Source organism: Mustelus asterias, chromosome 3 (assembly GCF_964213995.1).
Source record: "Mustelus asterias chromosome 3, sMusAst1.hap1.1, whole genome shotgun sequence".
Lineage (NCBI taxonomy): Eukaryota > Metazoa > Chordata > Chondrichthyes > Carcharhiniformes > Triakidae > Mustelus > Mustelus asterias.
The window spans coordinates 45,521,747-45,542,552 of record NC_135803.1 but is presented as its reverse complement, the minus strand read 5'-3'; the positions used below and the strand labels follow the sequence as shown (position 1 = coordinate 45,542,552).

At 42.8% G+C, this 20,806-nt stretch overlaps 1 protein-coding gene across 1 annotated transcript in view; it reads right to left on the bottom strand.

Annotated features, from left to right (window-relative positions):
- kcnab1a (potassium voltage-gated channel subfamily A regulatory beta subunit 1a) overlaps positions 1-20,806 on the bottom strand; it is a 395,957-nt gene that overhangs the window by 41,013 nt on the left and 334,138 nt on the right. Inside the window, exons 8-10 of the mRNA XM_078208296.1 lie at positions 10,452-10,496; positions 6,091-6,134; positions 4,130-4,216 (exon numbers count right to left, since the gene is read on the bottom strand). Of these exons, the coding sequence (XP_078064422.1) occupies positions 4,130-4,216; positions 6,091-6,134; positions 10,452-10,496 (176 nt within the window). The remainder of the gene's footprint in view (positions 1-4,129; positions 4,217-6,090; positions 6,135-10,451; positions 10,497-20,806) is intronic.

Genomic DNA, 20,806 nt, shown 5'->3' with positions numbered 1-20,806 from the left:
ACTGGAAATCGCTGAGAGCAGGGACTCTGAATGGGGAGGAATTTGTAAAATGTGTACAGGAGGGTTCTTTGGAACAACATGTAGATAGCCCGACTAGAGAGGGGGCTATACTGGACCTCGTACTGGGGAATGAGCCCGGTCAGGTCTTCAAAGTTTCGGTAGGGGAACATGTGGCAAATAGTGACCACAATTCTGTTAGCTTTAGGATAGTGATGGAAAAGGATGAGTGGTGTCCCAAGGGTAAGGTGTTGGATTGGGGGAAGGCTAACTTTAGTGGGATTAGGCAGAAAGTGGCAGCTCTTGATTAGGAGAGGCTGTTTGAGGGTAAATCCACATCTGGCATGTGGGAGTCTTTTAAGGAACAGTTGTTAGGGCTACAGGACAGGCATGTGCCTGTAAAAAAGAAGGATAGGAAGGGTAGGATTCGAGAACCGTGGATAACCAGGGAAATTGAGGGACTGGTCAAAAAGAAAAGAGAGGCGTATGTTAGGTCCAGGCAGCTAAAAACGGAGGGAGCTCTGGAGGAGTACAAAGAAAGTAGGAAAGAACTCAAACGGGGAATTAGAAGGGCAAAAAAGGGGTCACGAAATGTTCTTGGCAGACAGGATTAAGGAGAATCCCAAGGCATTTCATTCATACGTTAGGAACAAAAGGGTTGTCAGGGAAAAAATCGGACCTCTCAGGGACAAAAGTGGGGAATTATGCTTGAAGCCCAAAGAAATAGGGGAGATCCTAAATGAATACTTTGCGTCGATATTCACAAAGGAGAGGGATGTGTTGACTGGGAGTGTCTCGGAGGGGAGTGTTGAACCGTTGGAGAAAATCTCCATTACAAAGGAGGAAGTGTTAGGTTTGTTAGAGAATATAAAGACTGACAAATCCCCAGGGCCTGATGGAATCTATCCAAGGCTGCTCAGGGAGACGAGAGATGAAATCGCTGGGCCTCTGACGCAAATCTTTGTCTCGTCACTGGACGCAGGTGAGGTCCCAGAGGATTGGAGGATAGCTAATGTGGTCCCGTTATTTAAGAAGGGTAGGAAGGATAACCCGGGTAATTATAGGCCGGTGAGCTTGACGTCCGTGGTGGGGAAGTTGTTGGAGAAGATTCTTAGAGATAGGATGTATGCGCATTTAGAAAGGAATAAACTCATTAACGATAGTCAGCATGGTTTTGTGAGAGGGAGGTCATGCCTCACTAACCTGGTGGAGTTTTTTGAAGAAGTGACCAGAATGGTTGACGAGGGAAGGGCCGTGGATGTCGTCTATATGGACTTTAGTAAAGCGTTTGACAAAGTCCCTCATGGTAGGCTGGTGGAAAATGTTGGATCTCATGGGATAAAGGGGGAGGTGGCTAGATGGGTGGAGAACTGGCTTGGTCACAGAAGACAGAGGGTGGTAGTGGAAGGGTCTTTTTCCGGCTGGAGGCCTGTGACTAGTGGTGTTCCGCAGGGCTCTGTATTGGGACCTCTGCTGTTTGTGATTTATATAAATGATCTGGAAGAAGGTGTAACTGGGGTGATCAGTAAGTTTGCGGACGACACAAAATTGGCAGGACTTGCAGATAGTGAGGAGCATTGTCAGAAGGTACAGAAGGATATAGATAGGCTGGAAATTTGGGCAAAGAAATGGCAGATGGAGTTCAATCCTGATAAATGCGAAGTGATGCATTTTGGTAGAAATAATGTAGGGAGGAGCTGTACGATAAATGGCAGAACCATAAAGGGTGTAGATACGCAGAGGGACCTGGGTGTGCAAGTCCACAGATCCTTGAAGGTGACGTCACAGGTGAAAAAGGCATATGGCATGCTTGCCTTTATAGGATGGGGCATAGAGTATAAAAGTTGGGGTCTGATGTTGCAGATGTATAGAACGTTGGTTCGGCCGCATTTGGAATACTGCGTCCAGTTCTGGTCGCCACACTACCAGAAGGACGTGGAGGCTTTGGAGAGAGTACAGAGGAGGTTTACCAGGATGTTGCCTGGTATGGAGGGGCTTAGTTATGAGGAGAGATTGGGTAAACTGGGGTTGTTCTCCCTGGAAAGACGGAGGATGAGGGGAGACTTAATAGAGGTGTATAAAATTATGAAAGGCATAGATAGGGTGAACGGTGGGAAGCTTTTCCCCAGGTCGGTGGTGACGTTCACGAAGGGTCATAGGTTCAAAGTGAAGGGGGGGAGGTTTAACACAGATATCAGAAGGACATATTTTACACAGAGGGTGGTGGGGGCCTGGAATGCGCTGCCAGGCAAGGTGGTGGAGGCGGACACACTGGGAACGTTTAAGACTTATCTAGACAGCCATATGAACGGAGTGGGAATGGAGGGATACAAAAGAATGGTCTCGTTTGGACCAGGGAGCGGCATGGGCTTGGAGGGCCAAAGGGCCTGTTCCTGTGCTGTATTGTTCTTTGTTGTTCTTCTTTGTTGTTCTTGCCAATTTTCCTGTCAGGAAAACACACTGGTAGTTCCTATGATTTGGAAATGTTACATCCACAGTTCCTCGTCTTCCTTTGAGCTACCAATCAAAGGAACGCTATGGCCTGTGTCCTATATCAAACCAAAATGCCTCTAAAGAATTCCACTGGCATAACCTCAAAAGGTCTGCTTCCTCTGAATACCTGTTTTCTCAGGTACTGTCAACTGATGAAAGTCTGTCTTCCTGCTAAGTTTCCACATTCCACTGTATATTTTCACCTTTTTGCTGCTACTGTCTCACAGGTAACCTTTAGTCATCAGCAAATCACTGTTTTGCTCCGTCGTTATATAAAGATTCAGGAGCTTCCTCTATCGGTACGACAAAATGAGGTGCAATATCTTTTCTGGGATGACACTGCAAGGATGTTACTTGGATTGTTATCATACACCTCGAGTTGAGAACATAAGGTAACTTTTTGTTTGGCTGTAGATGGGAAAATGGTTGTTGTCAATTGACTGCCTGTTATACAGCCTGGTTACTTTTCCTTTCCAATGAAGCTGATAGAAATGAAAATCGGGCAGGTGTTTGATCCCTTACTACCAGTTTTCCACTCCTGTCAGAGCTGAAAATTGTCCACTGTTTCAGAATATTTTGCATTCATAAAAGATGAACACCAACTGATCAGTGAGAAAACAGGGATTAAGGTGGAGAGTTGAAGACATGTGCTGGAATTTTACCCCCACGCCTACCCCGGAATTGGGGCAGGTGAGGCTCACAGAACAGAATTTTTCATTGGCCTTGGGCAGGATTTTACAAGCCTCGCCTGAGCAAGGTGGTAAAATATCGGCCATGGTCCGTGAAGGGAATCACAGGAGGTTTTAAGAATCCGGAGGAAAGGTGGTAATGCAGTCCGAGGTAGAATGCTTCGATAAATCTGAAGCAGAGGAAGAATTCTCCAACTAAAAACTCATTCGTGACCATCCATTCCAACCTCACCTCTTGTGCCTGACAGATTGTGGAAAAAACACAGTTCTTGGCTCTTTATACTGTGTAGATTGAAGCAGCCACCTGCTTGTCAGAGTTCCAAGTCTTTCACTGTAGTTATGTTGAAGTCACATGTCTAGCCCTGACTGGTACTGGCATGGCTTTCTCACAGTTCATAGCCATCTCTGAGAACAGCTGAACACCTCACTGATATTCTCTACTTGTGGAGTACTAGAGAAATATAACCCCTGTGTCATTCCAGAAAAGACACATTTAAAATATAACAAGCAACAAATGAAATAAAAATGACAATTGAATAATTTCAGCGCATATGCCAGAGGTTTAGTGGTGTATTAAAAAAAATTAGATTGGATAAAGTTAGACACTGTCTCTGAATATTTTGCATAAAAGATAAACACCAAATTTTTACCAAAGTGTTCCTATGTGGTGTTTTCATCGTCACCATTCTGATTCACAATTTTAACCCAAGCCAACAGCATTACCAAGAGCCACTAGTTTTACTCTGCGGAAAGATACTTTTATAAGTGCAATTGGGGCAATTTGCAATATTCCCATTAACAATGGTGCATTATGATTCAAAGCAAATGAGCTCTGATGTTGAAAAAGCCTCAAGTGTGGGACTGACAGTGTGTAAACACAATGCAGAGACATCAGCTGGTGCAGTGCTCCACTCAACTGAATTGGATTGTCAAAACAGAGCGTCACTGACCTTCCATTGGGGTATTGGTGTCCGGCCGATTTGCAAACACAACATCGACGTACTCAAGCTGCATTCTCTGCAGAGAGGCCTTTAAACCTAAAGGTAGTACACAATATAAGTATGCTCAGTTCTACTAGTAAGAAGAAGCATTCAACCAGCAAATTAAGCCAGGCACTGTGATTGACTGTTCAATCACTGATAGGAATATGCCACTGTCAATGTTCAACACCTTATGCATCAAAGTCATATTAAATAACAAACCAGCAATGCCACTGCTATCAGCACACTGAAATAATACCTTAAAAGTGCTTTTTAAATTCCTGTATAATGAGGTGTCTAAGATGAACTAACAAGTTCTATTTAATAACAGGAAGAAATAATTTTGGGTGACACCAATTGAACTTGAGGGGCTTGATTTTCAATCCAGGGTCAGGAACCAAACACTTGGAGCATTTCTGGGTCTGAACCTTGCATTATGACAGTGTCAGTGGCACAATGTGATTTTTAGATACTAATTGGCCAATTACCGCAAGTTCAGTGGCCAATTATCAGTTCTGGGAATGGCCTGGAAGTGGGACATAAGAAGCAAAGGTCCTTGGAAAAGGTGAGTGGCAGCCATGACTGGGCCTGACACATGCTGAGGAGATGGCACAAGAGGATTCACAGAGGGCCAGCATTGGCATGGGTAAGCGTTCAGAGGTGGCTTCAAGGTTCTCCGATGCCCCTCTTTGAGGCATTAACTGAGGCAGTTGTTGAGAAGAGAGAGATATTGTCCCCAGCGTTAGGTAGAAGACATCCATCCTCAGACACCAAAAGTGCTTGGATGGAGGTAACTATAGAGGTCAGCATTAGGGGAATGATCAGGAGGATGTGGATCCAGTGTTGGAAAACATTCAATGAGCTTATATGTTCCGGAAAGGTGAATTGAAAGTGACGTTGGGGTGGCAGTCCTCAAACTCTGAACACAACAGCATGCACACAAGCTCTCCCATTCTTCCTTTGAAAACCACGTTTTGGGGCATGGGGATCCAATGAAGCAGGAATGTGATTTTGAAATCATGCCCACATCCGTTCTCCACCCCACTGGCATTTCAAAATCCAGCCTCTGAGTTGAGGAAATTGTAGTGGAAATAAGTTAGATAAAAATGCAAAAAGCATGTGTCACGGTTAAAGTACAAAAGGATAAAGCTCCCCCTGGGGGATGAATACCGTTGTTTATTTTACTTCTAATTTTTCTCTTGGCTTTTCCATGAGAGACACAAGAAAGTAGATCTTTACATTTATTCATTAAGATCTGAAGTTACTCATAAATAGTATGCAGTCGGTTTGACGGCTATGTTTCTCAATGAGTGTTTGAATTGTCTGTCATCTAGCCCGACTGCTACTGGCAGGCTTGTTCTCTCAGTTTGTAGCTAGATTACTGAAAACAGTTGAACACCTCACTGTGCTAGGATGTTCCATTTCAGAGAAAGAAGGGAAATGAAAATGGCATTGTAGATTGATCCCATTATAAATATGATTCCCACTGGCTAAATTACAAATATTACAGACTGATTTATTCTGCTCAAGGCAGCTGGGTGGGCCAGGCAATGAAAAAGTTAAACCTCTATGCTTCTATATTCATATTTTTTCTTTACAAGTATTTTGCACAAAATCTGAATATACCAACCCACACTATATGAAAGAGCTGTCACGACCGTATTTCATCCAGCAGTCCATGAGTGGGAGGAACCATGATACAGAAACAAGACCATCACATAACCACAACTGATCATTATTCTCTTAAAGTTCCTGTTACATTATTTATACCCCCTTTTCAATAATCTGTATAATTCCAGCCTGACAGCTAAATAGAATTCCTGTTGGTAAATTAATTGGGAATAAGCAGTTTCACAAAAGCAGAGGCAAATTTTCAAAGATAAATGTGCAGAGTTACTGAATAACATTCGATCGCATACTGTGATGCATACCTTCAATTATATGTTTTCGAGAAAGGCCTCTTTCAGTCTCAGCCCTGTAGATGACATCAAATACACATCAGTACCTTGTGCTTCCCCACAGGACACAGACAATGAATACGAAATCAACTGACACTTTCACTGGTTGAAGATTTTTTGATCAAGTTTATCTCATTCTCCAGGCCCTTATCCCCAAAGGAGAGTTATTCACTGACAAGAAATTACATTTGCTATACGGCTGTTCAGAGTTCTTTTTATTGTTGGTGGTTGTTTCTGAGTGTAAATCCAATGGACCTATCATCAGAAGGAAAGAAGAAATAACCAATATAAAAGCAAATATCCAGACTTGAAATGTTAACACTGTTCTCTCTCCACAGATGCTGTCAGACCTGCTGAGATTTTTTTGTGTAAGCGGTAACTGATATTAATCATTTACAAGTCATTGCTTTTTGTTTGAAATTCAAAGCCCATTCAACTTCAAACAAGTGAATACAAACATATGCTTATAGATACTTATTCATGAGCGTCTGAACTTGGTACATGAAAGTGGTTCAAAACTGGATCCCCAAACTCAAGGCCAGAAATGACCTCCCTCAAATAGGGATGTTTATTTGGTTTCCAAAAGGCTCCAGATGGAGCACCAGCCAGAAGGGAAATGGCACTGACCACCTCTGCCATTCAGATGGGATTCCTACCAACTGATCACAGATTGATTGCTATTTACTTTCAGCAGTTCTGTTTTTGACCACAGGCTGTTATTAATGGTGGCCAGACATCCCAGCACATCTTATCCTCCTGTAAGTGCAGAATAACATACAGTCCGAAAAGAGAAGTTTGAAACAACATCGTGAATGTTGAGGACATTTGCAAAAATACGCCAAATTCAAATGAAGAGCACAGCTGAATTTTCTTTACACTCTTTGGATGTTTGACATTACATTCGGCGTATTTTTCTGAATGTATGGTGCTGTTCCACTTTACAGGAAGTATTTTCTTCCATATTTCAGAAGTTGTCAGAAATTTTTTATGGATACAAAAACAAATCCAATCTATTTTTGCAATTGTTGCTTTGCTTTACAAGTAATTGCATTTGGCTCCCCTGATGGTTGGGGTAAGGTTTACAGGGCTGATATACCTCCCAACATAATCCCAATGGTTACACATGATCATGGCCATTGGGACTTGCCAACATTTAACCTGCTGGAATTTTGGGTGCCATATGGAGAACAATGCAATAGGACATGGCAAACATTGGCCCCTGGCACATTTTGGATTCTGTCTGCACAAAGGGCAGAAACTCAGACCACCTGCAATGGAATTGTGAATGGTTTGCGCAGGTTCCCTTCACCATCCCTGACCTCGGCCAGGCTCCTCTTAGCCTCCTGAGCTTCTGAAATAAAAACTTACTTGCAGTAAAAGTTATCTACTACTTTGGAACTCTATGCTGCTTGGCCAAGTCCCCATTGGTGGAACCCATATCGATCATGAATGAAGATGGAGTGAGTGCCTTGTCTCATTCAGTGTACTTGATTTCTCTGTTACACTAGCCCCTGCATAAGCCTAATAATAAGCATAGGGAGAGTCCACCCTTGTTCCACATTTTTGCCTTCATTTGTCTTGTCAGAGGCGGCAGTTTGGAGCTTTTTCATTTTATCTGAGGGAATGTTTGTGCAGAAAATTAAAAATTTTACACAATCATCCAAATGTTGTACCCATCACACAAACTCATGCTGCATTTTGGGAGATATGTCAGAGAGGTTGCACCTCTGGAAACCTTTGAATTTTAGTAAAAAATGATTAGTGACATTGGAAAATTTTACAATTAAGAGCTAATTGTAGGGGATTTTCACAGTAACTTCATTGTTTTGTTAATGTAAGGCTACTTGTGACACTAATAAATTAAATAAACTAAACTAATAAATAAACTATTTAATCGGAAAAATAGGACAAGAATGTTAACTTGGATTCATCTATATTTAATAGATTAAATAGATGAACACCTCCAAGATACCACGACAATTGCAATCTCATCCACCCCCAGCAGCAAGAGGAATTCCCTCTCTCCATCTGCCCTGGCTTCAGAAGTACTCCATACCTCTAGTTTCTCCATCATTCCTAGTTCAGAGACATTGAACCAGATTTCCTTCAAATGGGTGGATTATCCCACCAGGTAGGCCTTCCCATTACAACTCTAGGGCAGACACAAAAGAATAAGAGAGTTGGGAAGATGGAAAATGAACTGTCAAGAATATGTAGATAAAGGCATCAGACGAAAGGATCACTATGTGAAATTGCAAAATTTCTAACTGGGCACAGACAGAGTTGCTCTTTGCTTTGAAACTCCAAGGCTATTGTATAGACACAAACTTCTCAATTCCTGTCCTATATTCACAACGTGGAGATGCCGGCGTTGGACTGGGGTAAACACAGTAAGAAGTCTCACAACACTAGGTTAAAGTCCAACAGGTTTATTTGGTAGCAAAAGCCACTAGCTTTCAGAGCGCTGCTCCTTCGTCAGGTAAGTGGGAGTTCTGTTCTGAATTCATCTGACGAAGGAGAGCGAGCGCTCCGAAAGCTAGTGGCTTTTGTTACCAAATAAACCTGTTGGACTTTAACCTGGTGTTGTGAGACTTCTTACTGTATTTACCCCAGTCCAACGCCGGCATCTCCACCTTATGAAATAAACACAGATTACTCTCTCTGAACTGTAATTACCCCAGAGCTGCATACCAGTTTATTAACCAAATATTTCCATGTATTGGAATTTAAATTCAATTTCTAAACTAAATGTTACTTCCTAAAACATATGAATTATGAAATCAGATATTCACACCAATGAGCACAAGGAACTGGGAATTGAAGAAGATGAACAAGTCATTCTTCCAGAAGGGTGAGAAATGACCACTATTGGCTGGGGAAGCAATCTTCACAGGATCAATGATTAGGGAGCATCAACCTGATATAAAGTCATTGAAGATGCTTCTCATGAAAATGACAGTGCTGATGGGGGAGTGGAAGGGTCCATTACACCCATGGAATTTACTATTCCACGCATAACACCCTCAAAAAGGCATCAGGTCAGGCGTTATCTGTGATGAGAAGGTGACATGAGGAAGTACCAAGCAGTTTGATATTTTCTGGAGTGGTGGCTAGCACTACTGTAATCAAGAACTTGAGGATCAGCCTTACCATGAAAGTCTTCTAGGATTTAATTGGACTTTTCAGTCCTTCCTCTCTCACATTGATCAGTGGTGCACTTGAGCCTGTGTCCAGGGTCAGAGAAATGGTAAGAAGTATCACAACACCAGGTTAAAGTCCAACAGGTTTATTTGGTAGCACAACCAATAAACTTTCGGAGCACGGCCCCTTTATCGGGTGAGTGGGGCTCCCACTCACCTGATGAAGGGGCCATGCTCCGAAAGCTTGTGGCATATGCTACCAAATAAACCTGTTGGACTTTAACCTGGTGTTGTGATAATTCTTACTGTGCTTACTCCAGTCCAATGCTGGCATCTCCACATCAGAGAAATGGTAACAGATATCACTGTCTTTCATGAGAAGGAGAATGCATTGCTTTTTAACTGTCCTTTCCAATGCTAGCATGTGAAGGAGATTCAAGCTTGGATCCAAACTGCTTTACCCAAAAGAAAGATGACTGGAAGACAGTTTGACTGCCAAGAGTCACTTTAATTCCTAAAGGCTGCAGAAGAACAAACCTAACCACCCTGTTCTCAAACCTTGTATTTGTAAGGGAGCATGTCATAAAAGCAGAAGAATAAGGGCCTCAGTAAGAACCTTAGCAAGGACGGAATTGCAGCGCTAAGATGTAGATGTCAATTGAATGTTTGAAATTGTTGATTTCATTTGGAAAAGGCCATTGAAGAATTTTTTTGAAAAATTCTGTGACTACAGAGTTTTGAGATCAGCAGATTGCAGCGAGGTCATTGTAGATCATTGATGGAATGAGGAAAAATTTGCCAAGCATGACTCACTAACTTACTAACCAAGTTTGCTGAGCTATTAAAGAAGTCCATTGGTTGAATAGTTAGCAATTGCTATAGACTCTCATAAAATCAATTCAATGCAGCAAAATTAATTATGGCTGGGATTTTCTGCACTCGACCCCTCCCCCCCGCCAGATTTTCCCATATCAGATGCAGCAAGCCATTGGTCACCGGCTGGACTACTTTTGAATGGCTCATCCACCCCACCACCAAGGAACCAGCTGTGAGAGTTCAGTTTTGGCGGGACTGGAAGATCCCACTGGCAAGAGGGGCCAGGAACTCCTGTCCTGCATGTTATTTCTGAATTTGTATAAAAATAGATCCAAAGGCAAAGAAACAGAGGGACAAGCAACTTTACTAAGCACTCACTTTCCTCCCCAGTACAACTTCGTCGTTATCACCAGGCTTGATCGTCTGAAAGAGAAACACAAGAATATCTCAAATCACATGCACAAAAAAAGGACCCCAAAATCTAGGCTGGTGCTTTTACTACTTACATTGACTGTTAATAGGATTGTTATAAACTTTCAATCTACCATAAATATCTTAGCGGATTCAATGGTGTCGGTCACACTCATTAGCAGTCTGAGAGTGTTACTTTAATGAGATTTGACTTACACAGTTCTAGACCTATTTGTATGAGATCACAGCCCAGTGCACAAGTATTCTCTCCTGACCTAAACTGAATGTTTGAGTCTTCTACACATGTACTTGTTCAATCTTCTCTGAAGACCAAGAAAGCACTTGAGATTAAGCCTGACATCAATCGATAAACTGCTTTATCTTACGGTAAAGTGAATATACAGGTAACACTTACAATCAGAATCAATTTGATTCAATTCCTACAACCCTAGCTTCACGTGACAATATACTGTAAGGGACATGTCACATTTCTCCCAATATCTTACTTGGCTTGGAAAACCGCAAATGTAATAATTCTGTTCAAGAAAGGAGGGAGACAGAAAGCAGGAAACTACAGATCAGTTAGCCTAACATCCGTCATTGGGAATATGCTAGAATACAGTATTAAGAAGGTAGTAGCAGAACATTTAGAAAATCATGATATAATCAGACAGAGTCAACACAGTTTTGCAAAGGAAAAATCATGTTTGGAAAATTTATTAGACTTCTTTGATGATGTAACAAGCAGGATGGATAAAGGGGAACAAGTAGATGTAATGTATTTGCATTACGAAAAGGCATTTGATAAGATGCCACATAAAAGGTTTCTAAACATAATGAGAGCTCATGGTGTTGGGGTGATATAGTAGGGTAAGAATATGCCTAAGAATTCCTGTATAAGCTTGCTTAGAAGGACGCCTGAGATTGACTGTTAAAAAATTATTGCTAATGAAGGAGCTTACTGTGCTTGTGTTTACCTTTCATTCAAAAGATGCCTCATAAGTCGTGGACAATCATATGCCCCTTTCAAAAACAAATGAGACCCTGAAGCAAAAACGGACGCAAGGCCAAACATCCTGCGGCTAAATAACTACTTGTTGGAGGGTCTCATAAGAAAGCAAACTATAGGATTAAGTCCAGTGGGATTTGGACCAAAGATTGAGCATACATCCTGGAGACCAATCAGTGGCCTTAGAAGAATCAGGCATGAGGGCAATTGCTGTGCACATGTAGATACAACAAGTAATTAGGAAGGCAAATGGAATGTTGGCCTTTATTGAAATAAAAGTAGGGAGGTCTTGCTACAACTATTGCTGAGACCACACTGAGCACAGTTTTGGCCTCCTTGCTCAAGGAGGGGAAGCAGTTCATTTGAAACAGTTCAGTGAAGGTTCTCAAGGCTGATTCCTGGGATAAAGAGATTGTCTTAAGAGGAATGATTGAGCAGGTTCGGCCTGTACTCACTGACATTTAGAAGAATGAGAAGTGATCTTATTGAAGCATAAATTTTTCAGCAGGCTTGACAGGGTAGATGATGAGAGGATGTTTCCCCTTTGTGGGGGAACCTAGAACTATAGGAAACACCGTTTCAAAATAAACAACCACATTTTTGTCTCCTGACTTGGAGCAAACCCGAGTTCAGAGGGTCAAAGTGGAGGCCTGCAAGACCACAGCTTTGAATTTCCCTAACAATTCTATTATTCCATTATTGGAATTGTTAGGGAAATTGTCAGAATCATAACGGGTCAGGACCTGATGCTCACTCAAAGTGACATCAGGTTTGCAGTTTAAATCCCTGCTGGAAATTCAAATCTACCTGTCTTTAGTGCTTTCGTGTCGGCAGGTGGGTTTGGGAGCTGACCAGATAAGTCAGTTTGTGAACCTTGGGAAAAGTTTGCTGAGAACCGGCACTTATTGACAGTTTAAAAGGTGTTGCAATGTCTACTCATATTCCCATGCCCCTTCACGCGCCCATGCTCTTTCCATGTCCACTCACATTCCCAAGCCTTCTCCATGCCGCTCATATCCCCCATGCCCTTTCCATGCCCTCTGAGGGGAAGGCCCCCTCCCCCCACCGCTCCCCCCAAGGTCATTTGGTGAGAGTGAGAATTGGCCCTCAAGTGGGTGCAACGTCCAATGACCCCCACTGTATGTGAATATGGAGGTGGTAGCGACAGGTTGGTTGGAGGTGGACACAGTGCTCACAGGATTTTACACACACTCACTTCTTCAAACCCCTCCATGCCAAATGCAAGATCCAGGCCCAAGTTTCAGAGCTTTGTTTTAACTGCATTAATACACCAGGTAAGTTTTTATCAATGTATTTTTTTGTTTTGGAGGCAGCATACACATAAACCAAGAAGATTGAGGATAACTAGGAATTGGTCCTCGATGCTGGTAGTGTTGTGCAAAAACTCACCCCTTGAGAAAAATCTTTGGGTTGTCTGCTTTGGTGTCAAGGAGCTATTGCTGGAGCAGACAATAGGGCGGGGTGAAGGGGAGGCCTGATCACCATGGCTATGCAGATGGGGAGGGTGGCAGGGCAGAGGGTGAAGGTGGTAACACCTCTTTGCTCCACATAAAGGATTAAAAAAGGATTGATGGCCACAAAATAGCACTTGAAGAATTTGGAGTGGGTCCCACTAAAAAATAACAAATTTTACACGGGGGATCCTTCAATAGGTGTTGGGCCCCAGAAGTATTCAGGTGCCTTATCTCTGCTTCAAGTGGCTGGCTGGGATAACCAAATATTGAGCCACATGAATGTAGCAGTGGGGTCAATGCCTGTGCTGATCAGTGGACAGTGTCCCACTGCTAATTTGGCTTTGCTCCCCATTTTACACCCTAAAAACAGGAGTGATTTCATTTCAAATGCACCAAACCTAAAAATGTTAATGTAACACTTTTTCTCAGTGTGTTCTGTGGAAAACTGATGAACAAATCATAAAGTACCTCAAGGGTTTTTAGAAAATAAATATTTCCTTATGCTTCATTTCTGTAAGTTAAGCATTTATTTTAAAGATATGTGATCTTATAGTGATTGCACCTTAATGTCCTTATGTTCCAAAAACAAGTTGTTAATGATAAATGACAACTCCTTTCAGGCTAAGAAAGACATGACTCATAAGTGACCGATATTATAAATAAATTCTGCACTTCCTTCGGGACTAAACAAAACAATGGTGTCTGTCATTAATATATTTTTATCTTATAAAACACAACAAAATGGAGCACAGGTATAAAAAAGTTCATCACTGCTTGAACAACAAACCTTCCAGACAATTGTTTCTTTTTAGTCATTTCCCATTATCTATGCATTGATGTAATCTGATTACTTAACCGAAAAATTCATATGATGCTCAGTGGCTGTTCTCTTTTATAATTATTTGTTCAGGATGTGGGTGTTGCTGACTCGGCCAGCATTTATTACCCATCCCTACTTGCCCTTGAGAAGGTAGTGTGAGCTGCCTTCTTGAATTGCTCCAGGCCATATGTTGTAGGAACACCCACGGCGCTGTCACAAAGGGAGTTCCAGGATTTTGACCCAGCAATAGTAAAGGAACAGTGATATTGTTCCAAGTCAGGATTGGTGCGTGGCTTGGAGGAGAACTTGCAGGTGGTGGTATTACCATGCATCATTAAAGTACATGGGGTTGCAGGTAATGTCTTGAGATGGATAGAAAGCTGGTTAGCAGATAGGAAGCAAAGAGTTGTCATAAATGGCTTTTTCTGCTTGGCAGTCAGTGACTAGTTGGGTTCTGTAGGGATCTATGCTAGGACCCCAACTGCTCACATTACATATTAATGATCTGGAAGAGGGAACTGAATGTATTATCTCCAAATTTGCAGATGATACAAAAGTTGGGTGGGAGGGTGAGCTGTGAGGAGAATGCAGAGATGCTTCAGCGTCATTTGGACAGGCTGAGTATGTGGGCATATGCATGCTAGATACAGTATAATGTGGACAAATGTGAACTTATCCACTTTGGTAGCAATAATAGGAAGATAGGTTATTACTTGAATGGGTGTAAAATGAGAGAGGTGGATACTCAGCGAGACCTTGTGCATCAGTTGCTGAAAGTAAGCATGAAGGTACAGCAGGCAGTAAAGGCGGCAAATGGTATGTTGGCCTTCATAGTGAGAGGATTTGAGTATAGGGATAGAGTTGTTTTGCTGCAATTGTATAGGGCATTGGTGAGGCCACACCTGGAGCATTGTGTGCAGTTTTGGTGTCTTTATCTGAGGAAGGATATAGAGGGAGTGCAGCAAAGGTTTACCAGGCTGATTTCTCAGATTGCAGGTCTGTCAAATGAGAAAAGACTAAGTCGGTTAGGATTATATTCACTGGAATTTAGAAGAGTGAGAGGGGATCTCATAGAAACTTATAAAATCCTAACAGGGTTAGACAGGGTAGATTCAGAAAGAATGTTCCCAATAGTGGGGGAGTCCAGAACTAGGGGTCATAGTTTGAGGATAAAAGGTAAACCTTTTAGAACTGAGGTGAAGAGAAATTTCTTCACCCAGAGAGTGGTGGATGTGTGGAGTTCACTGCCACAGGATGTAGTTGAGGCCAAAATGTTGTCTGATTTGAAGAAGAAATTAGATATAGCTCTAGGGGCTAAAGGGATCAAGGGATATAGGAGGAAGGGGGGGGATCAGGAAGTGTATTTTATTTATTATTCAGAAGTAAGGCTTACATTAACACTACAATGAAGTTACTGTGAAATTCCTCTTCACCTAACCAGCACATCTTTCAGAATGTGAGAGGAAACCGGAGCACCCGGAAGAAACCCACACAGACATGGAGAGAACGTGCAAACTTCACACAGTCAGTGATCCAAGCCGGGAATCGAACCCGGGTCCCTGGCGCTTGAAGCAGCAGTGCTAACCACTGTGCCACCGTGAATTCGATGATCAGCCATGATCAAAATGAATGGCGGAGCAGTCTTGAAGGGCTGAATGGCCTCATCCTGCTTCGAGTTTCTATGTTTCTATCTACCGCCCTCGTCCTTCTAGGTGGTAGAGATTGCGGATTTGGAAGTTGTTGTCGAGGGAGCCTTGGTGAACTGCTGCAGCGCACCTTGTGCATGGTACATGCTGCTGCCATTGTGCATTGGTGATGGTGGGAGTGAATGAGATGCCAATTAAGCAGAGTGTGTTGTTTTGGATGGTGTCAAGCTTCGCAACTGTTGTTGGAGCTATACTTGTCAGGCAAGTGAAGATACATTTGTGTTATTTTGTATTTACAGGCATGACCACCACACAGTCCATGTGGAGATAAAGTTTATTGCAAGGGGAAGACTATAAAAGTAAGGATGTTCTGCTATATTTGTACAGGGTGTTGGTGAAACCACGTCTGGATTTCTGCATACAGATTTGGTTGCCTTATTTATGGAAGGATATAAACAAGGGAAGGTTCATTTGACTGAAACCTAGGATGGGGATGTTATCTTATGAAAAAAACGTAGGCTTGTATCTATTGGAGTTCCAAAGAATGAGAGATCATAACACATAGGAATAGTAGGCCATTCAGCCCCTCAAGCTTGCTCCGCCATTCAATAAGATCATGGCTGAACCAACAGTCCTCACGTCAACTTTCCTGTCTTTTCCCAGTAACCCTCGATTCCCTTCCTGATCAAAAATCTATCCCAACCTTCGATATGCAGAAGGACTTGGCCTGCACAGCAATCTGTGGCAAGGAATTCCAAAGACTCACAACCCTCAGAGAAAAAATTCCTCCTCATCTCAGTCTTAAAATGGTGCTTCTTTATTCTGAAACTATGTTCCCTGGTCGTAGACTGTCCCATGAGGAGAAACATCCTCTCAGCATTTACCCTGTCAGGCCTCTTAAGAATCCTGTACATTTCAATGAGATCACCTCTCATTCTTCTAAATTCCAATTAACAGAGTCCTAACCTATTTAACCATTCTTCGCAAGACAGTCCCTCCATACCGGGGATCATTCTAGTGAACCTTCTCTGAACTGCCTTCAGTGAAATAATCTTTCCTTAAATAAGAGGACAAAAACTGCTCACAGTACTCAGAGGTGGTCTCACCAGTACCTTGTACGGTTGCAGCAAGACTTCCCTACTCTTATATTCCAACCACCTTGAAATAAGGACCGACATTCCATTAGCCTGATTACCTGCTGCACCTCTTGTGCTAGCCTTCTGTGTTTGGTGCACAAGTCCCTTTGTGTTGCAGCTTTCTGCAGTTTTTCTCCATTTAAATAATACTGTTCTTTTGTTCTCCCTTCCAAAATCAATAATTTCACATTTTCCCACTTATACTGCATTTGCCAACTTATTGCCCACTTACTTAACCTCTGTGTAAACTGCTGGTATCCCTCTCGCAACTTGCCTTTCCACCTATTTTTGTGTCATCTGCAAATTTGGCTACAGTACATTTGCTTCCTTCCTCCAAGTCATTAATACATTATAAATAGTTGCGGATCCAGTACTGATCCCTGTGAAACCCCACTGGTCACCAACCTAAAAAAGAACTCCTTATCCCCGCTTGCTGTTTTTTTTCATTCATCTGTGGGACATGGGTGTCGCTGGCTGGCCAGCATTTGTTGCCCTTGGAGGGCAGTTGAGAGTCAACCACATTGCTGCGACTCTGGAGTCACATGTAGGCCAGATAGGTAAGGACGGCAGATTTCCTTCCCCAAAGGACATTAATGAACCAGATGAGTTTTTATGACAATCGACAATGGTTTCATAGTCATCCGTAGATTCTTAATTCCAGATTTTCTTTACTGAATTCAAATTCCACCATCTACCATGGCAGGATTCGAACCCAAGTCCCAGAACATTAGCTGAATTTCTGGATTCATTGTCTAGCGATAATACCAGGAGGCCATCGCCTCCCTTCCTGCCCATTAGCCAATTCTCTATCCATGAGGTGAAGATCATCAGCAGTCCTGACAGGTTGGATGCTGAAAAGATACTTCCCCTTGTGGTGAACTAGGGGACACTGCTTAAAAAAAAGAGAGATGAGGATTTTTTTTCTCTGAGAGGGTTGAGTCTATGGAACTCTCTTCCCAGAGAGTGGTGGAGGCAGGGTCATTGAATATTAGTAAGGCAGAGATAGATAGATTCTTGACTATCAAGGCAGTCAAAGATAATGGGGCATAGATGGAATGTGAAGCTGAGGCCACAATTAGATCAGCCAATATATGGTGGACCAGGCTCAAAGGGCTGAATGTTCATCTCCAATTCCAAATTCGTATGTTCATATGTTCACACGGAGGATCCATCGTGTTGTGTGGCATTACCACCGTGCTAAATGCATTTGATTTCAATTCAAAGCTGGACATTCAGAAAGCACTGTGGTCCATCAGCAGCAGCAGAATTGTATTCAACTACAATCTGTATCTCATGGGTCAACATATTCCCCATAAACCGGGGGAGCAAGCCAGGTTCAATGAAGAGTGCAAGAGGGCATGCCAGGAGCAGCACCAGACACATCTAAAATGAGCTGCCTACCTGATGAAGTTACAACACAGGACTACTTGCATGTGGAAGAATTGTGATCAATAGAGCTAAGCAATCCTACAATCAATGGATCAGATCTAAGCTCTGCAGTCCTGCCACACCCAGCCAGAACTTTCTCAAATCCCCTCTTTGTCCTCCTAATTGCTTTCTTCCACCCTGCACTCTCTGTTTCCCACTAACGCCTCTGCCGATTTTTTCCTCTTGTACCTGCTGAAAGCTTCTATTTTCCTCATCATCACTTTAATATACAAAATGACTGGGGTCAATTTTCAACTGGCGTTTGCTACTTATACGTAGAAAGGGGAGCTAACGATTGAAAATCAGGGTGAGAGGGCATCTCAGCCCATGTTAATGCGAAGGCACGGCCTATGCAATTTAGGAGCATTGAGCTGCTATATTATGCAAATTGCAGTCTAATAGTAGTTATAAGACTCTGTTTGCAAACCTCAGGTACAGATTAACAGAATGGATGCTCTTGCCTGCTCCCAACTGGGGATGTAAACTTCAATGGACACAGAAAGTAATCCTTATAGATCTCCAAAAGTCACTGTCCCGCAGACCAAAGCTATGCTTTCTAACGCTGGTCAAATGTTTTATCCAACCCTGCTCATTTGCTACAAACTCCATTTCTCTTTCTCCTATCTTTCTCAGCAGCTTACATCTTTGAATTTTGTCGAATATCTTTTGAAATCCAAGTGTACTACACCCACTCAGAGACTGCTGCGTGCTATCCCCCAGGGGCACTGGCAAAAAAAAAGATCTTGTCATGCGTAAGGTTATGAGCACAAATCCAAGTTTCACCTCTCCATGCTGTAGTGCACTTGAATGTCGAGTACTGTGCCACCTACTCAGGCCATCTGCTTCAACAACACTGTCTTACAAACACTTACATAACCACGCCTCATGAACTATGAATGAATCTCCATTACAGAAGCTTCATTAAAAAATCATTTTCGTTAATGTTCTGTTTCTTGGACTGACATTTGTGACATCAAGAAACAAACCCAAACTATAACACACTGAATCAACACATCAGTTATGGGATCGAATTTAACTCTCAGCAGGTTCCTGGCAGGAAACGTGTCGCAGGGTGAAAAGTGGCTTTTAGCCCATGAAAAACTGGATAGCCAGGGGCCCAGCTGCCAGCGCTCAGGTAAGTGTGGAGGCTGGAGTTCTGGGAGCATATTAGGATGTGGAAGGCAGGTATTTCTGACCCTACACTTAACCCTGGAACACCTTGATAACAACGACACCTATGTCAGACTCCTATTTATTGACTACAGCTCAGCCTTCAACACTATTATTCCCACAAAACTCATCTCTAAACTCCGTGGCCTGGGCCTCAGCACCTCCCTCTGTGACTGGATCCTGAACTTCCTAACTCACAGACCATAATCAGTAAGGATAGGCAACAACACCTCCTCCACAATCATCCTCAACACCAGTGCCCCACAAGGCTGTGTTCTCAGCCCCCTACTATATTCCTTATACACCTATGACTGTGTGGCCAAATTCCCCTCCAATTCAATTTTCAAGTTTGCTGACAACACCACCGTAGTGGGTCGGATCTCAAACAATGACGAGACAGAGTGCAGGAATGAGATGGAGAATCTGGTGAACTGGTGCGGCAACAATAATCTCTCCCTCAATGTCAACAAAACAAAGGAGATTGTCATCGACTTCAGGAAGCGTAAAGGAGAACATGCCCTTGTCTACATCAACAGGAATGAAGTAGAAACGATCGAGAGCTTCAAGTTTTTAGGTGTCCAGATCACCAACAACCTGTCCTGGTCCCCCCATGCCGACACTATAGTTAAGAAAGCCCAACAACGCCTCTACTTTTTCAGAAGACTAAGGAAATTGGCATGTCAGCTATGACTCTCACCAACTTTTACGGATGCACCATAGAAAGCATTCTTTCTAGTTGTATCACAGCTTGGTATGTCTCCTGCTCTGCCCAAGACCGCAAGAAACTACAAAAAGTCGTGAATGTAGCCCAATACATCACACAGGCCAGCCTCCCATCCATTGACTCTGTCTACACTTCCCGCTGCCTCAGCAAAGCAGCCAGCATAATTAAGGACTCCATGTATCCCGGACATTCTCTCTTCCACCTTCTTCCTTCGGGAAAAATATATAAAAATCTGAGGTCACCTACCAACCAACTCAAGGACAGCTTCTTCCCTGCTGCAGTCAGACTTTTGAACGGACTTACCTTGCATTAAGTTGATCTTTCTCTATAACCTAGCTGTAACACTACATTCTGCACTCTCTCGTTTCCTTCTCTATGAACGGTATGTTTTGTCTGTATAGCGTGCAAGAAACAATACTTTTCACTGTATGTTAATACATGTGACAATGATAAATCAAATCAAAAAATCAAATCAAAAATTTCAGTGCGGAAGGCCTGAACTTGCTTTCCGGAGCCCAGAAATGCAATTCTTCACAATGGAAAGTAAAAATAAACTTACTTTTAATGGCCTCTTCTGCTTCCCAACATCTTCAGATCGTTCTCACCTAGTTGGAAAAGCTGCTCAGGCCAAAGTTCAAATTGCAGTGAGGGCCCAGTGGGGGTCATTGGAATATAATCTGCAATCAGTGGGGGCGGCACAGTGGCACAGTGATTAGCACTGCTGCCTCACAGCGCCAGGGACCCGGGTTCGATTCCCGGTTTGATTCACTGTCTGTGTGGAGACAGTGTACGTTCTCCCAGTGTCTGCGTGGGTTTCCTCCGGGTGCTCCGGTTTCCTCCCACAGTCCAAAGATAAGCGGGGTAGGTGAATTGGCCATGCTAACTTCTCCCTTGGTGTACCTGAACAGGTGCCG